This window comes from Saccopteryx bilineata, chromosome 4 (assembly GCF_036850765.1).
Source record: "Saccopteryx bilineata isolate mSacBil1 chromosome 4, mSacBil1_pri_phased_curated, whole genome shotgun sequence".
NCBI lineage: Eukaryota > Metazoa > Chordata > Mammalia > Chiroptera > Emballonuridae > Saccopteryx > Saccopteryx bilineata.
The window spans coordinates 38,125,099-38,140,001 of record NC_089493.1 but is presented as its reverse complement, the minus strand read 5'-3'; the positions used below and the strand labels follow the sequence as shown (position 1 = coordinate 38,140,001).

Here is a 14,903-nt window from a genome sequence, read left to right as displayed (position 1 = left end):
GTTTGAGCAAAGCTCACCAGCTTGGACCCAAGGTCACTGGCTTGAGCAAGGAATTACTCGGTCTGCTGAAGGCCCACAGTCAAGGCACATAAGAGAAAGCAATCAACGAACAACTAAGGTGTCCCAACAAAAAACTGATAGTTGATGCTTCTCATCTCTCTCTGTTCCTGTCTGTCCCTATCTATCCCTTTCTCTGACTCTCTCTTTGTCTCTGTAATAATAATAATAATAATACAGCAGTCATGCCTACTGTTAACTCCTTTATATACATGATAAACATCATTGTATAACACCTGGGCAGAATGAGCAAAAATTACTTTAAAAGTCTGATTAACATCCTTGAAAATTTAGGCATCATCTGTGCTGGGTGTGCCACTTGCCCTCTCAGACACATGCATAAGAGCTGGTCTTTAATTTAATAAACATCATTTTGGTATTCCAGAAAAAAAAGTATCCTAAATGGGTTAAGCCGTGAGAAACAAATGCCTATTGTTTAAGCCTGCCAGGCTGTGTGGTATTTTGTCATGGTGACGCAAGCTAAGACTGCTGCTGTCACACTGCAGTGGCAAGGCTGAGTAGGTGAGACAGACAGTCCATGGCCCTCAAATCCTAAAATGTCTACTTTCTGGTCTTTGACAGAAAATGTTGCTCTAGTTGTTGGATGAGATGACCAGTTGTAGTTCTTGAATTGTATATAAAAGAGTTTAAAGATATTTAGTGAGGACTATATTTCCATAACAAAAATCTTACTTTTCCTTAGTGGGAATGAAGGTAAGTTCGAAAACGCTATGACATTCCTTCCTGTAATAGCCACCAAGAACTGTACACTACACAAGCCTCTCACTTAGCCACCATGTCTGCTTGCACGGCCAGAGCTGTAACCAATGACAGCTGAGTGTTAGGGTTTCAAATCTGATCCCTCAGCTTCCTAGAAGCACACCCTTAATTATGGTTATGACAGCTATGAGACGTCTGTAGCCCACTAAGGACATAGTTTTAATCATATGATTCACAATAAGTGTTCATTGCAAGAAGGCTTACAATAAAAGCAATAAAAACAGCATTTTTAAAAATTAATAGCTCACTTGGGAATGGAGTTAACATGATTGAGTGAATTAAAAAATCGGCAAATTGCTGAGTCTGTCTGTAGGATATTGTTGTGGGAAAATAACTGTGAGCCACTTGGACCAGCCAAAGCAACTGGGTATAGTCTAAAGAGTATGGGTTTTAGAATTGGACAGAGATGGATTCAAACCCTGACCCTGACCCATAATGTCATGACTAGCTGTCCTATTCTCAGAATTTAACCTCCCCATAGATGAAATAAAGATTATACAAGGGATTGTTGTCTGTGGGTGGTGGACATTTAATAAGATTCGTTATTATATGTGAAATACATTGAAGTGCATGGCTGTAAAATACACTCTCAAAATGGTAGCTTCTCAGGAATGACTGGAGGATATTTTCTTAGTTTCCCCCCTTTTTTCCTGAGAATAAAGTGACACTGACTGGCAATACACTTGCTTATACATTTTACCAAGTCATTGAGACTGTCCACCAATTTCAGAAAGGCTGAAAAAAAATTTAAACTGACACAGGTTATAACAGGGAGTAGGTTATAAAGAGAAGAAGCCATCCGATGTAACTCACACTGGCACCTGCAAAGGCAAGTGCACCTTCCCGGGTCCCCTTATAAAAACTACACACACTTTGTTTCTAGCTTCTCTTCCTATTAGAGGTAGCCATGCTGGTATGTGCACTCGGCTCTTATAACCTGTGTGTGTGCATGTGTATACACATGTATGTGTGCACGTGTGTGTGGTATGCATGTGCTCAGATGTATGAAAAAAAGCCATGAGAGCTTTGTGATGAATTCATTTTGAAGAAGCAAAATTTATTTTCTACTGGTGAGTTCTTAATTATCTGACTTTGTGAGTTCTTAATTATCAGAACTTGCATTGCAAATATATCAGTTGGTGATTTGATATTAATCCCTCTGGGCCTGGGTTTTCTTGTATGTTTTGAAGAGAAAATAATTGCCCTTTTTTCACAGGAACATTATAAACATCAGAAGAGATTTTGTATAAACAACATGCTTTGAGGAGGACAGTGACAAATAAGGTCTCTACTGAGGACTGTAACAACAATAGATAGGGCTTTTGGGTAATCTTGCAGCATGTGAAAAGATTCCAAAAGTGGCAACAATTTAGATTGGGAAAGACTTAAAATATGAGAGCTTCAAAAATCTAACAGGCTGCCTTGTAGAAAAAGAATTTGTCATTGGTGAAGGTAGAGCATAAACCAAAGGAGACAGCTTTGCCTAATACTAAAAGGGACTGAGAGCTCCCTAACAAATAAGCAAGAAAGTTCCATATTTAGTTTACATTTGGCACCCCTCTTCCACATTCATTACTACTTTAACTTTCAGTTACTTGCACAAATATATTAATATGTTTTATAAATTTGCATTTCACATAATGGTCACACTTGACTGTAGGCCCCTTGATATACAGACTCTGTTAAGTCACTGTGCTCTCGACAGCTCTTTACATTTTGTCTTGCAGGTTGTGGGTGCTCAATAACTATGTGTTAACAAAAAATATAGACTGAAAATCCTATTCAAATGCAGAACAAATATTGTGACAGCTGTACGAACATGACTCCTCCAGTTATCCTCGCTCAGAACCCTGAATAGGGAATTACATGGATTTGCTTATGTTCATTACTCGGTTCCTACAGTACAGACATTAATTCATCTCTTGGCTTGACTTTTCTCCACTCCATCTTAACTACAGGGAAGGTTCTGTCTAATGCGGTAGTGGAAGAAAAGGCTTGTAATTTCAAAATACTTCACCATAGTAGACAGGCAATCATTTTACATGAAATTCCTTCTGTGCAGTTATCCAAATGTATATTCCTTCTTGGCAATAAAAGAGCTCTAGCCAATGTCCAATGACCTATAAATCAGAGCTAGGAGATTTTTTTATGCAAATTAAATCTATGTCACATCATCAATAGAGAAAAAAATGGCAATGAAGATTAGCTTTGCAGCAGCAGTGCAAAGTAAAGGATCCCTATACCTCTTCACAGGATATGTCAGCGCAGCTAAGTATTTTTTTTAATGGAGTGTTTAGAAAGAATTAACGGGGAATAAGCTTTATGAACTGATTAGTAAGTGAGAAGGAGATTTTAAAGTGAATTCGCAATGTAAAATGGGAAACCAGTTTGATTAACCTTACCAGCATAAAAAATTTACATATAGACACTAATATTAATTTTATGGCAGTATTACAAACCCTAAGAATTAGCACAGCTTGTTTATTTTTCCTCAACTCTGTTTTTCATTTTTCATCTTAAATTGTAATGACTCTAATCTTTATCCATGTACTAATGGGTTCCCTCCCCCCTTAAAAGGTAAACAAAAGATAAGAAAAAAAATATATATATATATCACTTCACATTGCTAGGAATGTACTTCTGCAAAATGAAATAACTTTCCAATCTTCCACTAATAGAGCATGACATATTAACCCTGTGTATACTAGTAAGTGAAAGTGGATCCAGACAACATACCCGTTTCCTTAGATTGCAAGTAAGAGTGAGATTCCTTGAGAATGAGTTTGCAAATGCCGTATAAAAGTCCAGGACTTTGAGCAAGGCTTCTCGCTTGATGATGTGAAGGTCGCAGTATGTCAGTGCCCGGACATTGGCACATGCATGAGCAAGGGTAGTTTCCTTCCAGAAGATGTCACCAAATACATCACCTTTCCCTGGAAAATAGTATAAGATATGTATTCAAGCATCTATACTAGTTCTTATCCTAATCACCATTTTTATTCAGTTTCATAGATGGTATTGATCTCTTAGCATAATTTTGCACTTGAGTGTATAACCCCATCTGTACACATATAACAATTTACAACACTTTTATTTAATATGTAAAGTTACATCGCCCTGAATTCAGTACTTGATGGCAATCTGGGGTAATATGAATAAATGAAATCATATTATATGAAGAAGTCAAAACCCTCATTTTTAACAAATATACTGCTCACAAAAATTATCACTTCATATGAAGTGATAAAATATCCCTTAATTTTTGTGAGCAGTATAGTTTCATTATCTTTTGCCACTTCAGCTTTTCCCATTCTGGCTAGAAGGAGCTAAGGAGAATTCTTAGTCTCATCCCTTCTGCTTCTCCTGGTAGAGATGACAGTAAAATGCAATATACAAGATCAACTGCTACAGCCTTTATAAATCTGGAACTGATTCAACATATATTAAACATACATTATTCAGCAACTAAGGCTTGTGCTCCAGGCAGACAACTCACCATGACTAATTCCCCAAGGATGCTAGTCTCTCTCCATCAAGCCAAGCCTTATGCAAGTCCCCAGCCCAAGAGCTCCATCCACAGCCACAGAGCCTAAGAAGCCAAGCTGTGTGAAACATGGAGACCCACATTGTCATGCCATAAAGAGTTCCAAAAAGAGTCCTCTACTGTAGAGAAATGTGGGTGTCTTTTTAAAATTCTAGAAATCTACCATTCACTTCAGAGTACATTCCAATTAGTGGAATTGGGATGCAACAGTTCACCATTCCAAATCAAGAGTACTTAGCTGCCTTTGTGTTGAGGCAGTTCCACAAGAGCCCCTGGCATATGCAGGCAAAAAAGTCATCCTACAGGCACTCTACCAAAGAGTTATTCTTTCTTCTTTCTAATCCCAGAGGTGAGCATATATCTGTTCTCATCATGAAAATTAAAGTCAGAACTGATGGGGTAAAAAGAAGAAGAAAGATATGCAAGACAGACCACTAGAGAGAAAAAATAACATGTAACCAGAGAAGTGTGTGAGTGTGTATGTGTGTGAAAGAGAGAGAGAAGAGACAACTAGAGAGAGAGGAGAAAAGAGGGTTAGAAGGAAGGGGAGGGGAGGACAGAGGAGGGAAGGGAAGAGAGAAAGAAAGAAAGAAAGAAAGAAAGAAAGAAAGAAAGAAAGAAAGAAAGAAAGAAAGAAAGAGAAAGAGAGAGAGAGAGAGAGGGAGGGAGGGAGGGAGGGAGGGAGGGAGGGAGGGAGGGAGGGAGGGAGGGAGGGGGGAAGAAGGGAGGGAGGGAAGGAAGGAAGGAAGGAAGGAAGGAAGGAAGGAAGGAAGGAAGGAAGGAAGGAAGGAGAAAGGGAAGGAGGTAGAGAGGGAGGGAGGGAGAGAAGGAAAGAAGGAAGGAAGGAAGGAAGGAAGGAAGGAAGGAAGGAAGGAAGGAAGGAAGGAAGGAAGGAGGGAGGGAGGGAGGGAGGGAGGGAGGGAGGGAAGGAGGGAGAGAGGGAGGGAGGGAGAGAAGGAAGGAAGGAAGGAAGGAAGGAAGGAAGGAAGGAAGGAAGGAAGGAAGGAAGGAAGGAAGGAAAGGAGAAAGGTTGAGTGAAAGAGATTACAAATCCTTTGCCCACACAAGCAGTTTGAAAATCCTTAGAGAACCACAGGCACTCTGGGATACAAAAAGAAAACACGCATATCATTGAGGTGGTGATTGAAACCATCATGTAATCATATGGCCAGCATAAAAATAACTATAATGGATATTTCATTAATCTTAAATAATCTTATTTGTTTCTGGGCCCTCAGAAATTCTTTTTAGTCTGTGACACTGTCAATTGTTTGAGAAAGAATAATTAGAAACCTGGGACCCAAATAAAGTGTATAAAGTCACAGACCAACACAATAACCTAAGGAGACTTTAGCTATAGAAATTTAAAAGATAAACCCTACCTCCACTTACACAGATAAATTTTAGAAATGGCATTGTCCTTAAATGAAGAATTTCAATGATACATATTCTAATTACATTTATTAGAAGTTCTATTTACTTATAAAATGTTCACTGAAGTAATATTTATAATATCCAAAAATGGTAGAAATAATACAAATAAAAGTGAATAATAAATTATGTAATATTATGCAGCCACTAAATAAATCGATAAAAAGCAACAGGGGGGCCTGACCAGGCGGTGGCGCAGTGGATAGAGCATCAGACTGGGATGCGGAGGACCCAGGTTCGAGATCTCGAGGTCACCAGCTTGAGCGCGGGTTCATCTGATTTGAGCAAGGGCTCACCAGCTTGAGCCCAAGGTTGCTGCCCCCGAGCAAGGGGTTACTTGGTCTGCTGAAGGCCCGCGGTCAAGGCACATATGAGAAAGCAATCAATGAACAACTAAGAAGTCGCAACGAAAAACTAATGATTGATGCTTCTCATCTTTCTGTTCCTGTCTGTCTGTCTGTCCCTGTCTATCCCTCTCTCTGACTCTCTCTCTGTAAAAAAAAAAAAAAAGCAACAGGGGGAAGATGGAGAAGGGTTAGGGGGATTAGTGATGATGGACAAAGACTTGACCTGGCTGGTGAACACACAACTGGTATGCAGACATGTGTTGTGGAGTTGGGCTCCTGAAACCTGTATAATTAAGTTAACTAGTATTTCCACAATAAAATTTAGTTTTAAAAAAAGCAACAGAGGAATGTTCACATTATATAAAATAATAAAAGCAGGATATTAATCATATGCATAGTATGATATGATCTTATTTTATGCACCTTATCACACCTGCCAGGAACACACACATGTATATACAAAGCCAATGCAATAAAATGGTAGGTTCTCTCTGTTTTAAGAGATAATGAATGAGTTTTATTTAGTCTTATATACATGTATTATTTTTTGAACAGACAAGATCAACAACTGTTATATTATGATAGTCCCTGGTGCTATGAAAATAACAGAGCTTTTGAAGGGCTGCTTTCTTTGATCTACCTCTTGTTTCTCTTCCTCTTTTGTCCTTGCTATTCTTTCTATATTTGTTTGTTTTTTTTTGAAGAGATAGAAAAAGTGTTACATTTCTTTCTGTTTCATTTCTGTGACCAGTTCTCATTTATCACTCATAGTAAAACCTCACAAAAATTAGGAGATATTTCAAAAATGAACATGAAGCGATATAAGTGCTCATTAGTTTTAAACTATTTAATTTTCATGTTTAGTAACTGTAATAATCAATGCCTTTGACTCAGTAATTCCACTTCTAGAAATCTATCAAAAGGATTAGAACTAACATATGTAATCTTCACTGTGATGTTATTAAGCACAATCCCAGATTGGCATAAATAAATAAGTAAATAAATGTCCAACAACAATAAAAATTCATTTTTCTACCTATTGTCAATTCATACAGAATTAAAACTAGTTTTTCAAATAACAATCAAAAATGCTTATCTTCTAAAGTTAGAAAAATAAAGATACAAAGAAGAATATGATTATGGTTATAGCTATAATAAAGTACATAAAAATAAAAGTAAAACTCCAAGACTAAATGAATTGTCAGTGAAATGTCTACTTCTGTTTTTAAAGAAAAATAGTCTTGATAGAACTACATGATATTGCATTTTAATATTTTATGTTGTTCTATATAGTACATTATATGTTATTATTAATGTCAGTTGATAATAGACTGTGTTAAAAATTAAAAGGGATAAAAGACTACAAGAGAATGCATTTAAATAATTATAGCAATTGGCTTCAAATGATGTGTTTATTGCTTTTCTTCTTTCTACTTTATGTTTTCCAAATGTTTCTCTAATGAATTTGCCTAATTTAAAAATAGCAAACTATTTTCACAGATGTCCTACCTTTTTAATAAGACTAAAAATATGTGCATAAATCTATGGAATAGTCAATAAATACTCACTGATGATAAGTGCATCATCAATAAGTAAAATATGCTCAGTAAATAAAAGAATTCCCCCTTGCCATTTTTAATTATGGAAGCACTCAAATGTCTGTTACATATTTTATTTAACTTAACTGACAAAATTTAAATCTTTACCAGATTTCTATCAAAATTTTTTAATTCAAATAACTTATAGTTTTAGTATCGTGGAGAAATAAAAAACCTCTGATGCAGAAAGAACAGAATTAAACTAGAATATACACTCATGAAGAAAGGGCATTTTCTCTATTTTGACCATTGCCATTAACCTCAATTCCTAGAACAGTTCAAGAGCTCAACAAATATATATTTTCTAAAAATAAAATCATGTGAGAAAAGAAGAGAAAGGGAGGGAAAAAAGGAGAAAAAATGGGAAATGCAGAATTAGTGTTAGAATTGAGGCTCTACCACAAACAGTGTGACTTAGATCAGGTCACTGAGCTACCTGGATCATCACAGGTTCCTCTGACTCTATAGGGAACAGGATAAACAAAAACTAATGCTTAATGTTCTTCTACATCTATAAGTCTATAATAAGTCAATTCAAAACCACCAACTTATATTTTCAAGATAATAGTTTGTAAGTGTCTCATTTTCAAAACAAACATAAAAAAGAACTTAAAATCTCGGGCCTCAATTCCAAATCCCATTGCAAGGTTGAAAAGTAACAGAAAAGTTAACTTACCCAACCAAAGTAAACCTTATGGCCTGTTACTGCCATAAAAAAAGTTTACAAGAACATAGCAGAATTAACAAATGTGGATAATTCTGCTCTCATCATCAGAATTAACATTATATAATAAGCAATACTGTTTTATAACATAGATTTTCCATAAGGATTCACAATATATCAATTGGGTATTAATTCACCATTTCAAAAGGTTTTTATCCAGTTTTTTATAACACTTAATAGTCAATTCACAGTAAACTTTTATGGCCCTTCTGGGAAGATGGTTGTCATGTAAAATCAATTAATTAATTTACCACCCACTGTAGATCTGACTAACGTCCTTCTTTAAGGAATACTGTGCACATTTACATGAAGTAATCTGAAGAAATCACAGGTTGTGGACATATGAAATTATGCATGGGCTAGCCAATATTGAAGTACCCTTTTCTTCATGACAAAGATTCTGCACACTCTCAGGGCTAAGAACTCCTGTTCATGATGAGTGTAGAATATCTGGTGCTAGTTTTTAGGTCAGCTCCCACTGGGTGCAAGTAGTCTTAACTATAAACAATTAGAGCTTGAGAAAACAAACCTTCTCCCAAAGCCCTAAAATTAGTAGAAAAGTTCACACTCAACATGAAAGTTGTTATTTGGACTATTTATATACGATATTTTCTCAGTTCTCTGCATTAAGTCTTATGAAGTATTTCACTCCTAAACTTCAGAAACAGGATTGTAAAATAGAAGCAAATGTGAACAATGCATAGAGTAGGAAAGTAGAAAATTTAAAGACAAGCAATTGATACAATGTAATTAAAGGAGTAATACAGATCATGGTATGCTTGGGGATTGTTGCCTCCTGAGGTGCTGCTTTTACAGCCAGTGTGTTTTTAAATATGAGAAACGCACTATTTGGTGAGTTAATGATGTGCATAAGATAAATGCATTAAAATTATCTCAGTCATTCATCAGTGGGTACAGCTATCTAATATAGCCAACAAATCCCTAAAAATACAGCATTTGAAGTTTACTTAGGTGGTTTCCTGTGAGTGTATGTTGGGATATAACTATGGCTCTATTTATTGATTCTTTTCTTCAATGGACTTAATTTTATTTATTAGGAAGCTCTTCACTATAATTGATTATTGCAGTAGGCTTATAAACTTTATTATATACATATGCACAAAATATATTCATTTATGAATGAACAATACTATGAATTTTTTGTGTGACAGAGACAGAGAGAGAAACAGATAGGGACAGACACACAAGAAGGGAGAGAGATGAGAAGCATCAATTCTTCATTGAGGCACCTTAGTTATTCATTGACTGCTTTCTCATATGTTCCTTAACCAGGGGGCTACAGCAAACTGAGTGACCCCTTGCTCAAGTCAGTGACCTTGGACTCAAGCTGGTGAGCCTTGCTGAAGCCAGCAACCTCAGGGTTTTGAACCTGGCTCCTCTGCATCCCAGTCTGACGCTTTATCCACTGCACCACCACCTGGTCAGGCACTATGAGTTTTTAAAGTACACTATTTTAAGAAAAAGCAAGTGTCATAAAGTAATATTTTCAAGGCAAAGAACAAAAATAACAAAATGATGAGCATTAAAATTAAGAAACTACATAGGTGTATTGGAATAGAATCTTTTAAAAAACTTAAAATTTATGCCCACCAATCTTTAGTGATCCATGTCCAAAGTCATTCTGTTGAAAAAATATATTAGATACATACTTGTAGACACTTTAGATATGTGAATAATTCTTATATACCAAAAAAACATCACTGATGTAGCTTATAGGTTTCTATTTACACACACAAAGAATAAGTCAAATAGTTGTTGTTATTTTTTGTTTTTGTTGTTGAGGATGATTTTTTTGGCTTTTTTTAAGCAAGAGAGAGAGATAGAGAGAGAAAGAGAGATAGGAAGGGAGAGGGATAAGAAGCATCAACTCATAGTTGTGGCACTTTAGTTGTTCATTGATTGTTTCTCATACATGCCTTGGCTGGGGGGCTCCAGCCAAGACAGTGACACCTTGCCCAACCCAGCAACCTTGGGCTTTAAGCCAGTGACTTTTGGACTCAAGCCAGTGACGGTGGATTCATGTCAATGATCCATGCTCAAGCTGGTGAGACTCTGCCCTAGCTGGATGAGCCCATGTGCAAGTTGGTGACCTTAGGGTTTTGAACCTGGGACCTCAGTGTCCCAGGTCGATATTCTATTTATTATGCCACCAGTTAGGTGAGCCAAGTAGCTCTTATTGTTTTCTTTTTTAAATAAGAGATTAGTCTTATATTGGTAGAGCATGGTAGCATAATCACCTTTAAGAAGGTAGAATATATTGTAATACACAGGCTAGGAATCCTGAGTTTGGCAGTATTAGCGTTAAGAACAAATTGTTCGTACGTAGAAACCCAAATGTGTGTGCAAATGAAGAAAATATATAGCATATTATTTAAAAATCCAAGATAAAGACTAACTTGAAAAACTGAGATCTTGAAACTCTTCTGTTTTCTTTTCCAAAGAAAAAATTTGCAGTTGATGCTTATAATAAGGCTCCTATTACAACTAAGTTTTAAAACTTTCACATGTGGGAGAAGTTATGGCTGCCCTATTCACCCCATTTAATTAATGAGTCAAGTGTCCTAACACTGCCTCTAAGTTGGAATGTGTTCTTTGTGCTGTGCAGAGTAGAGACATGCAAGAAATAAAAATTTGGCTTTTAGGAGTTTTAAATTTTGTAAGAGAAACATGGAAAAAATTACAAAATGGGGGGGTTCTATAGGACCAGGATAGGCAAAGAATGCACGTAAACACACACACACACACACACACAATTGTTTTGAACTTGAGGGGATTCAGAAAAGACCTTACAAAGAAGGTAGTGTTTGAGTTTAATCATAGCTGACCCTCAAGGACAAGGGTGACATACATGGTCGACAAAACAGTATGGGCACAATCTGCTGAGGAAATGATAACCCACTACCCTAGAAACCTACGGGAGACAGAGAGAGAGCCAAGTCCAGAGGAGGAAATGGGACCCAAGAGGGAGAACTTTGAATGCCATGCAACAGAGCCTTTTTAATCCAGCTTTAAAGAGGGAACTTCTAAAAGATTTCACATAAAGAGAGTCATGACTTGTCCAGTGCTTTAAAAACAGGACTAATAACAGTGTGAAGCATGGAAAAGGGAGCACTGTTGAAAGACTATTCACCTTACTGTGAAACAATAATATGGTATTTCACAGATTACAAACATGTAATTTCACCTTGTAACCACAACCATCTCATTGGGAGTTAAAGCAGTGACAATAAGAAGAAAGGGGAGAGAAAGAATAGTTATGATAGTAGAAAAAATAAAGCTCTATCACATGCCTATTGATTGAGTGGAGTAGGAGTGACCCATTTAAGGTACTCTAGGAAAAAACTGTGAATCAAGAATTTCATATCCCACCAAATTGATTTTCGAGTATAAAGGACACAAACTGTATCACTAAAATAAAAGAACTTGGTATTGTTCCCACAGATTTTTCCTAAGGAGTTTCTTAGTGAAAATGCTTCAATCAAAATACCTAGGGAGACACTGACATAAAGACTAGTGGTAGCACTAACAGTTATTTGTAAGACTAAGACTAAATAAGGTTGTCTGGGAAAATGCAGATGAAGCAATAATTGGATGTCAGGACCTCAAGTAAACAAAGAGCAATAAGAAAAGCAGGCCAAGCAGCCCCACCACCACCTCCACCACAGATCATCAACACATAAGGGAAAGGAGGACGGCTCAGCATAAGAACTGAGACAGGAGGAAGGACGTCAGAGTAATGGCGGAGTAGGAAGCAATACCGATAAATCTCCCCCAAAACTCAACAAGATCTTCAACCAGACACAGAAAAACCTATACTTGGAGCCTCCAGATGCTTCACAATACACCCAAAGGTATGGTCGAGTGAAAAATTGGCTAAATATATAACCAAATCCTGAAGGAAATAGGGAGTAAGAAATGCTCCGCCTTCCTCACTAACCTAAACAGGGCGGCTTTCTCTGGTAACTGGGAATATAGAAACTGAGGCGGGCAAAGGGGGTGAATACATCCAGGCCACGCACAAAAGGCCGAACCAGGCTGTGGCACGGAGATCCTAGCGGAGGAAAAACTGTTCCTGTGGCAAGCCAGGCAATACAAGCTAACACTCGCGCCAAACCCAAACAAAGAAAGACAAGCGGGGCAGCCATTTTACCCGTTCTCCTGGTTGGTGCGCAGTTAGTGGGCGAGAGATCTCTTCCTAAGCCCCAGAAGTGGGTGTCCGTGTTGCCCCACAGAGAGGCAGGGTCAGAGGCCTTTCTGTGGGCCAAGGGCAGAGTCTCTGGGCAGCCCCAGCGCCCTGGGAAAGCCGCGCACGGGAGGGAGCGAGAACTAATTCCAACGGTGGAAATTTTCCGTGCTGGTGAGGGTTTCACTCAGGGAAACGCGGCCGGCCTCATATCCTGGTGTGCGCGCGCAGATAGGTAGTGAGCGATTCCTCCGAGTGCCTCGGCAGGGCGCGCCCATGTTATCGCACAGAGGGGCAGAGTCAGGGGCCTTTGTGTGGGCAAAAGTGGAATCTCGGGCCGCCCCAGCTCCTTGCAAAAGCCGCGCACGGGGACGGAGCGAGAGCGAATTCCAGCGCTGCAAATTTCCATGCGGTTGGGGGTTTCACTCAGAGCGTGAGACTACTGGCCGGATATCCTGGTCTGCGCGCGCAGATAGTGAATGAGAGTTTCCTCCAAGCACCCCGGAAGTGGGTGCCCGCCTGTGTTACCGGACAGAGTGGCAGAGCCAGAGGTCTTTGAGTGGGCGGAAAGCCCGCCTGATTATGCTAGCAGCTCTGACTGACTGAGCCTTACCCAGAGCCCTGTGCTGAGTGGAAATAGAGTGGGGAGTTGCCAGCTCTTTGAACCTCTTACTATCCAGGCAGAGGCAGCAACAACCCCATAGCTGGATTATCAGGCTACTAATTGAGGAAGGAAAGACTAGGAGAAAGGCTCCAGGAACACGGACTCTCTCACTGTCGGAGCCTATGAAAGCTAATGAGCCTTGACTCCCAACGAGACTAAAGCACAATACATGACATTGCCATAGAGACTTATCAACTGCAAACCTCTACCTGAGCGTGCCAAAGGGGCAGAACCTGGGGTACAGAGTCACCGACCAGGAAGAGGGAGAGAAAAGAAAAAACAAGAAGATAACCTCTCAAAATCAAGAATAATACGCAGACTTTATAACCTATCCCATTTTATTATATTTGTTCGTTTGTTTCTCTTATCTTCATTCTTGATACTTTTTTTCCTCCTCCAATTTGGCCGATTAACTCTCTGCCGGTCTTACTCTGTCCTCTCCTTGAACTACACTACCCATAAGTGTTACATCTCCCATTATCTTTTTTCTCCTCTTCCTTTCTCTCTATGAGGGTTGCACTCCAAAACCCTTAACTCTCTCTCTCTCCTTTCTTTTTTCTTCTTTTAGTGGTTCCCTCTTTTTTTTTTCTCTCTCTCTTTCTTTTCTCCCTCTATATTAGTTTCTTCCTTTCTCCTTTACATCTCCTCTCATTCAAACCTCAATAACAAACAAATTATCTTATCTGGGACTCAAACTTATGTTTGTGGCATTTTGGGGTTTTTTTACTTCACCGTTTTAACTCACTAGCAGTGCTCCCATCCCTGGCTTTCCATTTTATCTAGTTCTTGTTCCACTAAATACAATAGTATTTTTTTAATTTGTCCCCCCATTTTTCTGTTCTCTTATTCCTCTCATCATAACTCTTAGACAACACCAACACCTAAAAGCAAATCATTTTATTCTTGACCCAAATTTTTTCCTTATTTGCTTTTTGTGGGTCCATACCGCCCCCTTTTTTTTTTTCCTTTTTTTTTCTTTTTTTTTTTTTGCCCCTTTATTACTTTTCCCCAATTCAGGACCTCCATCACAGGCATTGTTTGTTATAATTCACAGTTCATCACAAGATTTTCTCAAGAAAAAGGGGAGAGGAGAGGAAAAAAGGAGGGGGGGAATAATTTCCTTTTTTTAAAAATTATTATTTTATTTTTCTTTATTTCATTATTAATTTTAAAAAAAAAAACAACTCTTTTTGATTTCTTATTTTTTTTAACTTTTTATTCTTTATTAAATCTCATTAATACTATCAACAAAACCACCCTCAGATGCCATTAAGGAAGAGAAAATCGAATATCATGGATACAAAAGAAAGAGAGGTAACACAGCTAGATGAGGAAAAATCTATGGAGAAAAAATTTAATATATTGGAAACCTTGGAGCTAAATGACAGAGAATTCAAGATAGAAATCCTAAAAATCCTCCGAGATATACAAGAAAACACAGAAAGGCAATTTAGGGAGCTCAGAAAACAACTCAATGAACACAAAGAATATATGTCCAAGGAAATTGAAACTATAAAAACAAATCAAACAGAGATGAAAAACTCAATTCACGAG

General features: G+C 38.0%; 1 protein-coding gene across 1 annotated transcript in view; it reads right to left on the bottom strand.

Annotated features, from left to right (window-relative positions):
• KCNH5 (potassium voltage-gated channel subfamily H member 5) overlaps window positions 1-14,903 on the bottom strand; it is a 340,538-nt gene that overhangs the window by 73,720 nt on the left and 251,915 nt on the right. The window contains exon 10 of the mRNA XM_066276207.1: window positions 3,574-3,770. Within this exon, the coding sequence (XP_066132304.1) occupies window positions 3,574-3,770 (197 nt within the window). The remainder of the gene's footprint in view (window positions 1-3,573; window positions 3,771-14,903) is intronic.